The following is an 11,019-nucleotide window of genomic DNA, read 5'->3' as shown; positions in this document are numbered from 1 at the left end:
ATGTCTGAGTGTTGGAATGTGACCCTGGTAATTGGTTAAAAAAATAAAAAAAAACGTTTAATTGTTGTCTTGTTTGTTTAATAATATAAGGAATTTAAAATTATTTGTACATTTACTTTGATACTTAAGTATATTTTAGCAACTACATTTACTTTTGACACTTAAGTACAAACATACAAACAAGTCAGTATCCCTTTTACATCAAGAGTTTACATATTTATACATGTATATTTGTGTATGTCAGGAGACTTTATAGGTCAGGCGGAGGATGAAACCATCCAGGAGGACTCCAACTTCCTGTTTAGTGGAGGCGACTCACTGCAAGCCGTGCATCTCTGTGATGACGTCACCACCACCGTAGGAGTGACTTCATCTGGGCTTCTGGAGGCTATACTGGACGGATCCTTCTCAGACGTCCTGTACCATGTTGCCACAGAAACACTGACTCTCCAGTTAGAGCACAGCTGGACGTCCCATCCTGTGGACAAGAAACATCCAGCAGACCCTGTCTCCCCAGCACAGCCCAAGAGACCGCATACAGACCCTGCAGAGACACCACTGGGAGTTGTCATTTATTCTGTGAAGAGGGATTTAAGATGTACTGTGGTAAGGAGACCAGAGGAGGTTGTAGAGATGGGTCATTCAGACCCTTTGAGGACCAATGAAAACTCAGACTCAGAGGGACCAATCATAAGAACAAGAAATACACTCACATAGGAAAAAAGAGAGCACAGAATCCAGCCACTCCCAGACATTTGGGTCCAATAAGAGGACATAACACAACCATTCCTAGGCAGTGGATACCAATGAGCCCAGTGCTAGCAGTGTTATCCCTCTCCTTAGAGAGGCTGTGGGTCTGGAGATGAGGGTGAGCTTGCAGTCAGACAGAGAGGTGTGTGGATGCCTCTCCAGTCCTGCTGGTCCAGAGAGGAGGCCCCAGGGCCACAGTGTTCATTGGTTCCCATTCCCACATGATGCAGGCCCTGGACCTGTCACTGGGGGGCTGTTGTGTTATAGAGGGTCTCAGGACAGGATCGAGTCCTCTGCTGCTGTGTCCCGATGTGGAAGACTCATCGTGGTTGGTCAGCATCCACATAAAGCATCTGTTTTTTTGGTTATGTTTAATTTAGTCTTCTATTCTATTCTACAGTGTATATTGAGGATCTATGCTGTGTGTTATCTGTGTTTAATCTCAGGGTGCTATGATGGTTGTGTGTGTTATCTGTGTTTAATCTCAGGGTGCTATGATGGTTGTGTGTGTTATCTGCGTTTAATCTCAGGGTGCTATGATGGTTGTGTGTGTTAACTGTTTTTAATCTCAGGGTGCTATGATGGTTGTGTGTGTTATCTGCGTTTAATCTCAGGGTGCTATGATGGTTGTGTGTGTTATCTGCGTTTAATCTCAGGGTGCTATGATGGTTGTGTGTGTTATCTGTGTTTAATCTCAGGGTGCTATGATGGTTGTGTGTGTTATCTGCGTTTAATCTCAGGGTGCTATGATGGTTGTGTGTGTTAACTGTGTTTAATCTCAGGGTGCTATGATGGTTGTGTGTGTTATCTGTGTTTAATCTCAGGGTGCTATGATGGTTGTGTGTGTTATCTGCGTTTAATCTCAGGGTGCTATGATGGTTGTGTGTGTTAACTGTTTTTAATCTCAGGGTGCTATGATGGTTGTGTGTGTTAACTGTGTGTGCAGTCTGGGGAGACAGTGGGTGTTTGAGACTGGAGATGCTGTGAAGAGCTGTCCTACTGTGGACCCCCTCGCAGGCTTGGTGATGGTGGGGTCGCAGGATGGCCACGTCTATGCCCTTGACCCACAGGTGTGTGTGTGTATGTGTGTGTGTGTGCGTGTGTGTGTGTGTCAAGTGTAAATCTTGAATCACATGCTCAGTACTGTATAATTGTGTTTTTGTGTGTATTCTAGGTTTGGCAGTGTGTGTGGACGCACCACTGTGGGAGTGGAGATGTGTTCTCCTCACCCTGTCTCCATCCCTCTCTGACAGCAGTGTGTCGCCACCCTTGGTGGAAACTTCCTCTGTCTCCATCCTGTGAGTGTCCATGCCTTCTTGCCTGCAAAAATCACAGATGCTTGTGTGTGAATGAGAAAAGATTCAAACTCTTTTTCTGTTTCAGGACACAGGTATTGTCCTGTAGATGTATTCCAGGAAGACTACATTTTTCTCCATCCCAAGCTGCTTCATTGGAAACCTAATCATCAGCTCTGTGGATGGAAACATCTGCTGCCTCAGACACACAGGGAAAATGGTGAGAGGAAGAACTGGCACTAAGATAATGTCCATTTTTAGTCTTTCTCCTTAACATCTTCATTTTCACCAAGTAACTATTGATATTGCTCACTTATGTGTTTCATCTTTAATACTGTGTTTTCTGCTGCTGTGGCAGTATGTGACCAAGGGAAGTCTTCTCATCCCCCTGCATCACACCAGACAAGCAGAGCATTGTGTGTGGGTCACATGGCGGGTGTGTGTACTGTCTAAATTGTGCTGACGGCTCATTGATGTGGCTCTACCAGAGGGTGTACTCCAGCCCCTGTGTGTTTGAGGGGTCACCCTGAGGTAATGAAGGTACATTGGTGGGCCTGGCCTCCACAGATGGGACCCTGCGTGTTCTGGATGGAGAGAATGGAACTCTGAGAGCCTCTCTCTGCCCAGGGAGCTCCTCTCCTGTGGTGTGTCAGCGCTCCTGGTGGTCGAATGACGCAATGACTTTGTGTACTGTGTGGAGCCGACAGATGAGCTCGAATAGTTTCCTGAGATGACATGTATGACATCATGTATTTTTATACTATGTTATAATATTTAAAAGTAATATAGGAAACAAATGCAAACTATTGATACTAATTTGGAGGAGAAATATGACTTGAGGCTTTGAGTTCAGACATCAGTATTTCATTTATAATTCATAACATTTGCATCACTTTAAAGATGTTCTCATGAATACCTTTTTTAAGTGGGACAAAAAAGTGCAATTATTACCCCAATTATTTTTACATACAACACTTTGTATACTACACTATTGCACACGACCAAATGTTAAAAAAAAAAGAATACAAATAAATGACAAAGTGACTGACTGAGCCTGACAGGCTTTTTTTCTGACCAATGTCCTGGTAAAACCGCCTCTAACACACATCCATACTTACATCCATACATACAGATCATTACATTGAGTAGTGAGAGGAAGATAATGATGGAAGAAATATCCATACGCTGTCAGTCACCAACAAACAGCCCAGCAGAGGTTCTCACAGCAGGGCTGATTGGTTCAAATCACATTGAGGTAAATTAAGAGGATGTGATATAGTTTAACTTGTCCAATGATGGGATTCAGAGAATGTGACTTTCCAAATGCTGGAGGACCATGTAAAGGCCTTATGGATCATCACATCAGCAGTGACTTGAGCACATGGGATGTTACAGCAGGCAGGTAGTCTCATTCCATAGCAAAGCTAAATCCATGACACATTAGAATGGTGAGAATACTGTGCAATTCAACCACTTGAACCTTGGTCTTTAGTGCTGTGTTTCAGTGCAGTCGACGTTTGATTCTGACAGATTTTAGTGTTATTTTACAAACTGCGGTGATTTTCAAACAACTTTGTTAAGTGATTTTTTTTTTCTTTTTTTTTTTCTGCAATATAGTATCTTAGACAGCTGTCACAGTCATCACGGGCACAGTGAGAATAGTTATACTAAGTACTGCTTTTGAATACAAGTTTAAAAAAAAGAAGCTTTTGTACAACGCAGACAAGGCTCAGAGATTACAAATATATTGTTTCATCACTGTTAAAATCAGTGCTTGAAATAATACCCACGAGATAAGGTAACAGAAATATTGTGGTTCTAAGGGTGATACAACTGGGTGATCATCTGTCAGGTTGGTTTATTGGTTACTGGTAGCCCTTAAAACACTGTTCCCAAAGTACCCTTGAATGAAGAATCTATATCCCTTTTCAGACCTGTGGGATTGATCTTTTCAATACATAAGCTTTTTTTTCTTGTATTATGTTATGCATGATCTATTTACAGCCGTGGTGCTTTGATTGGCTACTGTTGGGAAGTAAGGGTTGGGATTGGCTATTGCAAAGGCCAGCAGTGGCCATGATTGGCTACAGTAGGATCTTTTGACTTGTTGGAAGATATTATATAGTTGATAACATACAGCCAGGTAATCTTAAACTTTGTGTTTTCAGGTGTTTGTATAAGTGCATGCTTGTACTGAGTGTTCGTGTTTGTAAATGTGTGACTGTGTTTATATTATGAATGTGAAACACACTTTTAATCATACAAGTACATGGTTATGGTGAAATAGGGGGAGGCTTGGGTTGAGGTTAGAGTGCAGGGGCAGATCAGGGGCAGAGAGGAGAGGTCGGGAGGGTTTGGGACAGGGGTCATAGTTCATGGGCAGTGTGTGTACAGTACTGATGCAGTGTAGAGGTTAGAGAGGAGGTTATTTGATGATCTGAGGGCAGTCACTCCAGGCCTTGGCCTTGCGCTTGGCCAGAGCTAACCAGGCCGGCTCAGTGGACACCTGGGGAGAGTCAGTGGACGGGAAGCGCTTGGTCACCTCCTTCACTGCAGGGGGCGATGGTGTGGAGTCTGCAATCTCAACTGTAACACAAGACCCAGAGAGAAAGGGTTATAATGCATGCTGAGGACACCATAAAACTGTATAACCCAGTTTGATAACAGATTTGTTTGATTATGATGATCCAGATGTAATAGAATCATGTTTCATATGTGAGATATCCTAACTGTCTGATCTGATCTTGGGAAAGTGTGATGACAAACAGTTGTGAATATGAAAGCTCTTACCTGTGACTGTGCTGGGCAGAGTGTTGGCTTTCTTCAGGTGGTCCCGGCGCTCAAAGCAGCCCAGGAGGGTGTCTGGTCTCTTGGCCTCCTCCGGTGTCTGTGATTTGGGAGGGCTGGTGTTTCCACTCCCCTTACCCTCTGAAGGACTAACCAACACACACTGTGAAACACATATACCTTTTAGCGGACTGTCCCAGTCTCTCCTACTGCCCTGAATGCATTTCTCTCTCTGCATAAGCATAATCATAATGGTATGAAGGTAAGGACAGTAATGTGTGTTAAAGTGCAGTATCATACGCTGTCTTTGTCCTTGGCCTGTTTCTCAGGCAGTTTGGCCTCTCTATTGCTGCGGCGCTCGTCTCGGCTCTGCTGGTGCTCTTTGAAGCCCTTTTGTTTCTGCAGCGCCAGAGTGATCCACGGAGGGCCCGCCTCCTTGTCCTGGACCCGTACGCTGTCTAACGAGTGCCTGCTCTGCAGCGATGGCTTCCCCTCTGTAAGTGGTGAGATGAGACAACCATCATACTTGACATCATACACACAAAATCACTCAAGTAATTAAAATGCAGGTGTGACATCCCTACTCGCTTTAAAAAAAACTATCCATAAAATCTCTGTCATGGAGATTGGAACACTAGCAGTACATGCACTTCCCAAGATGACACTAACCTTTCCTGATGAGCTCCGTTTTCCTGTCAGCCTTCTCCCTCCAGGGCATACTGATGGAGGGGAAGAAGGACCTCTTCTCCTTGGGCTCCTCCTCCCTCTGACCCCCCTGTCCCTGGCCGTTCCTGTGGAGCTGGGCCACAGCTGAGGTTTCTTCCCTCCTCTCATCTCGCTCCTCATGGCCAGCTGAATCAGCCCCCACCCTCGTCCTCTGGACCACTGCATCGCTTGAACCCCCTCTGCCCACCTTGGGGAGTGGAGAGGGGGGAGGGGTGGCAGGTTTAGGAGATGTGCTCGGTCTTTGGTAGAGTGAGGGTTTGGAAGGCTTCTCCTCCTCGCTGTGCATGGAAGGGGTGGGAGACTTGCCTGCCTTGGCCCGGGGCTTTGGAAGAGATACAACCATATGTCCAGGCTTTACCCCGGGAATGCTCTCTCTGAATGGAGACGCAGGGCTGGATCTATCAGAGAAAACTGAGGTGTCAGAGTCAGGGTCAATGGGGGTCAGAGGTGAGGGGACACCGTTGAAGCTGTCACCGGCGCTGTACCTCTTCTTCCTCTTATCTGTCGACTGATCACTGTGGAAGCGGAGGGAGTAGTTGGTCCTCCTCAGCTTGATCCCAAACGGAGAGGGCTGGCCCTGCTCCCTCCCTTCCTCCCGGCCGTCAGAGTCCTCTGATTCTCCTCCCAGGCTCACAGCGTCTGTCACTGACCCCTCAGGTCTGGGGGACCACTGGGAAGACCTGGGGACTATGAACGATGGGAGGTCTTTGGCAAACATGCACTCCCCTTTTCCGTCTGCGATCCGGACGGTCTTACCACCCCTGCTCTGGGCTTTGCTGCCTGGGGCTGGTGAGGCTGCAGAGGGAACAGAGGTGCTGGAGGAGGTGTTGGAGAGAGCAGAGGCTGGGCTTCCTCCTTCCTTCTCTTCCGGTTTCAACACCTCAGAGTTCCTGCTGGAGTCGGAAAACTTCTTCCTGGCCGGAGTGATGGAGAACTTGGCGCCGGCGGACATGGTCTTCCTGAGGTTGGTATGGGGGAACGGACTCTGGTCCTCACTGCTGGGTCGGCTTTGGCTATGGGGGTCTGGGTATTCCTCATACTTCCCCTCCTCTGCCCCCTTAAATATCTTGCAGCGGATACTGGCCCACTCTGCAAGAACGGCTGCACTGGACTGGTCTGTGGACTCACTGAGGGATTTGGTTTTTCCAGACTTACGTACTGGTGGGGTCTTGCTCTTGGTTGGTGGTGGGGTTTCCATGGCAGCTTTCTTTTCATCTGCCAGACCCAGGAGAGACTTACAAGCGATTTCGTTGATATGGTCCAGGTTGACAGCAGTCCCACATAGCTGGGAACCTGTCACCAGGATGGCTGTGTGGCGGACATACTGAGAAGACAGGAGGGTGGGGGAGTCAGCTCCTCCAAGCGATGAGGCCTTGGCTCTCTCTCTGTGTTCAGTCACAGCGCTCCCCTGCTGACTGGAGGCCGGTATAACAGGCGTTAGGTTGACCTTCTGGAACAGGATCTGCTTCTCCCCAGAGGACCCTTTGACGGTGAACGGCCTCTGTCTCTTCTCCATCTCTCTCCAGCGCACCTCCTCTGCCCTCCTCTTCCTCTCAGGGTCCGAGCTGCTCGCAGCCGCTTCTGCACACAGCCTCTTCTCCTCCTCCTCCTCCTCATTTTTCTTCCTCTCCTCTGCAAGCAGTTTTCTATTTTTCTTCACCTGCTTTGTCATTCTCTCCTCCTCTTCTGCCTCTTTTAGTCTCTTTTCCTCATCTACACGAAGACACTCTGCCTCCAGTTCACACTGCTTCCTCTCCTCTTCTTCTTTCCTACTCCTTTCCTCTTCCTCTTTCTCCTCTTCCTCCAGTGTCCTCTCCTTCTCCTCTCGTTGCATAAGCTCCAAATCCTCTCTCATCCTTCTTTCTTCTTCTTTCTCTATCCTTTCCTCCTCTTCTTTCATCCTCCTCTCCATCTCCGCTATCTGCCTCCTCTCCTCTTCTTCTTTCATCCTCCTCTCCATCTCCTCTCTCTGCCTCCTCTCCTCTTCTTCTTTCATCCTCCTCTCCATCTCCTCTCTCTGCCTCCTCTCCTCTTCTTCTTTCATCCTCCTCTCCATCTCCTCTCTCTGCCTCCTCTCTTCTTCTTCTTTCATCCTCCTCTCCATCTCCTCTCTCTGCCTCCTCTCCTCTTCTTCTTTCATCCTCCTCTCCATCTCCTCTCTCTGCCTCCTCTCCTCTTCTTCTTTCATCCTCCTCTCCATCTCCTCTCTCTGCCTCCTCTCTTCTTCTTCTTTCATCCTCCTCTCCATCTCCTCTCTCTGCCTCCTCTCCTCTTCTTCTTTCATCCTCCTCTCCATCTCCTCTCTCTGCCTCCTCTCCTCTTCTTCTTTCATCCTCCTCTCCATCTCCTCTCTCTGCCTCCTCTCTTCTTCTTCTTTCATCCTCCTCTCCATCTCCTCTCTCTGCCTCCTCTCCTCTTCTTCTTTCATCCTCCTCTCCATCTCCTCTCTCTGCCTCCTCTCCTCTTCTTCTTTCATCCTCCTCTCCATATCCTCTCTCTGCCTCCTTTCCTCCTCCTTTTTAAGTATACGTCCCTCCTCTTGTTCGCAACATCGCTCCTCCTCTAACTCACACAGCCGCCACTCCTCTGCTTTCTTCTTCCTATCTTCCTCTTCCTCTCTGTGCCTCTGTTCCGCCAGTTCTCTCTTTCTCCTGGACTCCCATCTCTCCTCCTCCTGCAGTTTCTGCTTCTTGGTTTTCTCTGGGGGTGTCTCCTCCTCAGCGTTCCTGTGTTGGCTGTCTGCTGCATCTTTCTCCTCCTGCTGTATGCCAGGGATATCCACCTCTTGCAGATCCTGGAAAAAAATATGTATTTTGATTTCTGTTGGTGAGCTTTATCTCACTATATTCAGTCTACATGACAATTCTATGTATGCACATTCAAACCAAAGAAAGACCACCAACTGTAAGGACCATGACCCCCTCTCACCTGTGTATAACGGTGGTGCTTGCGGGAGATCCTCTGGTTTTTGGGTTTGACAGACAGCTTATGCTTGGCAGCGGTGTTGTCCAGCCGAGGGACAGACTGTGAGACTTCATCCAGGTCGATGGACTCAATGGTGCCGATGGCTGGAAGAACTTGTTTGGACCTGGAAGATTTCACTGGAGTGCTGGGGGCTTCAGCCTGGGGAGCTCCATGGCTCTCACCGGCCTCTTGGTCCTGACTGGCCCCCTGGTTGTCATGGAAACATACAATTTTCATTATCTTCCTATATTTCCAACAAAAATTATTTGTGTTAATACGATATCATTATAAGCTAACAGTGAACCAAACATTATGCAATTAATGATCTGCTATTACCTTTGGCTCTGTGTCCACTGGCTCAGCCTCCACTTGGGCTAAGACCCTCAGAGGGCTATTGGGCACCTCCTCTTCATCCGAGCTGCCCTCGTCTCCCTCACTCTTCCTCAGAGAGGGGTGCTTCTGGCCAAACTTGATATTCCCTGCTATCTGCCGCTGCATTTTCCACACACACACACACACACACACACACACACACACACACACACACACACACACACACACACACACACACACACACACACACACACACACTCACTGTTAACATTGAAGACAGCAGTAACGTTAAAGTGTCTTGTTATCTGGGAGCAACAGTTGACTTTCGAGTACATGGTAATTAGAGTCATCAACCAAGACTGTGAACATACATCTGAATGTGTGTTTAAGGCCCACCTGCAAGTTCCTGACTTTATCGGAGACGTTTTCCTGGGACATGGTTTGTTCTGGGCTGAGCTCCTGTACTGCTTCTTCTGGGATAAACACACTGCCGTGGGAGAGGGCTTGAGACCCAATGGGGTTCAGCTCCCTGCAAAGACATAACGGGAGCTACAGTTATAGCATGCTATTACAGTCAGTCACTCATTAATTCCTGACAAGATGTAGTATCCCTGAGCAAATTCATTTGCACAAACAGAAACCATTTCACACACTCTAAACTCCACCAATTAAAATCTAAAAGTCAGTCAAGCAGTTTATAGACCACATTTCAACTGAACTGCACCCCTTTCTCACCAGACTGAGATTTAGTCGAATCTACCGACTCGAAAATAGATAACATTGCATGCCAAACAAGAAGCCACATGATAATATATGTGGGATCCACGTTGGGTCTTAGCGGAAATAGTATTAGAGGCTTTCTCTGTGGTCTGGGTGTGGCTTACTGGAAGGGATTAAAGACAATGTGCTCAAGTCCATGCAGTCTAAGTTATTGATAAGACCTGTGTTCAGAGCTTGTTTCATTTTGAGGTGGGGACCTGTACAAGCAATAGGGGGAAAACGGCAATGTAGAGCAACTCAACTGCATTGCATGTCCTCATGACAACATTATGAAGTGTATAAATGCAACCTGGACTACTGGAGTATTTCTCATAATATCAAACAGAATGCATGGATGTCCTGTTTACCTCAGATTTTGATTGGTCTCCTCATCATCTGAGATGACTCTGTTAGACACTTCCCCTGTGGAGAAGCTAGCCTTCAGCTCTGCTGTATTGAAGTCCAGCTCTGCTGCCTTCTTCTTCCTCTTCCCAAACACGCGTCTGAACGGCTGGAATTTGCCCTGTCGTCGCCTCTCTGCAGGCAGAAAGAGAAATGATAACCAAAGCTACACACTATCACCTTATCGCTCTTTATTATCACATCCGTGGTGGACTGTATAATTACATCTAAATGAGTGGCCCGTAGTGTGAGTGTGTATGAATCTACACAAAAATAACTCCACAGCAGATGAGGTGAAGAGAAAACCTTGGATCGGTTGATAATACTTACCTTGAATAACAGAATGTGCTAAATAAAGTAGGAATAGTCATAAGGACATGGAGGAAAACCAACATTCGAATCATAAAAAGCCAGAATCATTCTGACCTGACTGGACCATTGGAAGTCATTCAGGAAATCACTCACTCATTGAACGACTGTCTCTCTTTCTCATATGCAAACATACATTTGTTTCACTTGAACAGATACTCAAGGCTACACAGATACTCTTATCCAAAGCAATGTTAGACAGTTCAATACTGTTCATGTTATCTACACACCATGGTGTGCTGTGGACCTTTGAGGTTCCAGGTAGTCTAATTCCACATAGATGCGATTTATCACTGACGTTTGCACATGCTCCTTCATCACATAAATACTCTTCTATCGTGGCTTGTGCCAAATTGATTCATAAATTGTCCCCAAGGAGAGTTATTATACCAACTTCACTATACCAACAGCTGGGTCGTTTGGAGTAGAGTATTCACCACCACAATTACTCATTACAAATCAACCTTGAAAATCCCAGCTATGTAATCGCATAACCAGAAGTTTACTACAAACGCAGAAACAATGGCAGTGAAGCTCATCATGACTGCCTGCTTATCATGACTGTCCTGTCTCTTGTGACCTTGTCAGATGGTGTTTCATCTGAGCAGCAACTTAGCTGACCAACATATATCTT

The 11,019-nt window shown here is 46.7% G+C and overlaps 1 protein-coding gene and 1 pseudogene across 5 annotated transcripts in view; one reads left to right on the top strand and one right to left on the bottom strand.

Annotated features, from left to right (window-relative positions):
* The first annotated feature begins 127 nt into the window (after positions 1-127).
* Positions 128-2,766, top strand: LOC149983581 (beta-alanine-activating enzyme-like; annotated as a pseudogene). Its single transcript, XR_016496453.1, has 6 exons — positions 128-1,082; positions 1,197-1,239; positions 1,706-1,820; positions 1,925-2,048; positions 2,134-2,261; positions 2,391-2,766. The product of XR_016496453.1 is annotated as a beta-alanine-activating enzyme-like (transcript).
* Positions 2,767-2,893: 127 nt separating this feature from the next.
* Positions 2,894-11,019, bottom strand: part of LOC110523005 (capping protein inhibiting regulator of actin dynamics) — a 37,386-nt gene continuing 29,260 nt past the window's right edge. For 3 of the 4 annotated variants that reach the window (XM_090236014.1, XM_090236013.1, XM_090236015.1), the window contains exons 2-9: positions 9,983-10,151; positions 9,252-9,384; positions 8,859-9,014; positions 8,487-8,729; positions 5,502-8,352; positions 5,133-5,326; positions 4,836-4,995; positions 2,894-4,631 (exon numbers count right to left, since the gene is read on the bottom strand). In XM_090236014.1, the coding sequence (XP_090092140.1) occupies positions 4,471-4,631; positions 4,836-4,995; positions 5,133-5,326; positions 5,502-8,352; positions 8,487-8,729; positions 8,859-9,014; positions 9,252-9,293 (3,807 nt within the window). In that variant the 5' untranslated portion in view covers positions 9,294-9,384; positions 9,983-10,151 and the 3' untranslated portion in view covers positions 2,894-4,470. The remainder of the gene's footprint in view (positions 4,632-4,835; positions 4,996-5,132; positions 5,327-5,501; positions 8,353-8,486; positions 8,730-8,858; positions 9,015-9,251; positions 9,385-9,982; positions 10,152-11,019) is intronic. The other variant, XM_090236017.1, reaches the window with a different exon arrangement.

The sequence above is a fragment of the Oncorhynchus mykiss genome, chromosome 5 (genome assembly GCF_057628025.1).
Source record: "Oncorhynchus mykiss isolate SJ-2025 chromosome 5, ASM5762802v1, whole genome shotgun sequence".
Taxonomy (NCBI): Eukaryota; Metazoa; Chordata; class Actinopteri; order Salmoniformes; family Salmonidae; genus Oncorhynchus; species Oncorhynchus mykiss.
Note: the sequence above shows the minus strand (reverse complement) of the source record. Positions and strands in the feature narration are given on the sequence as shown.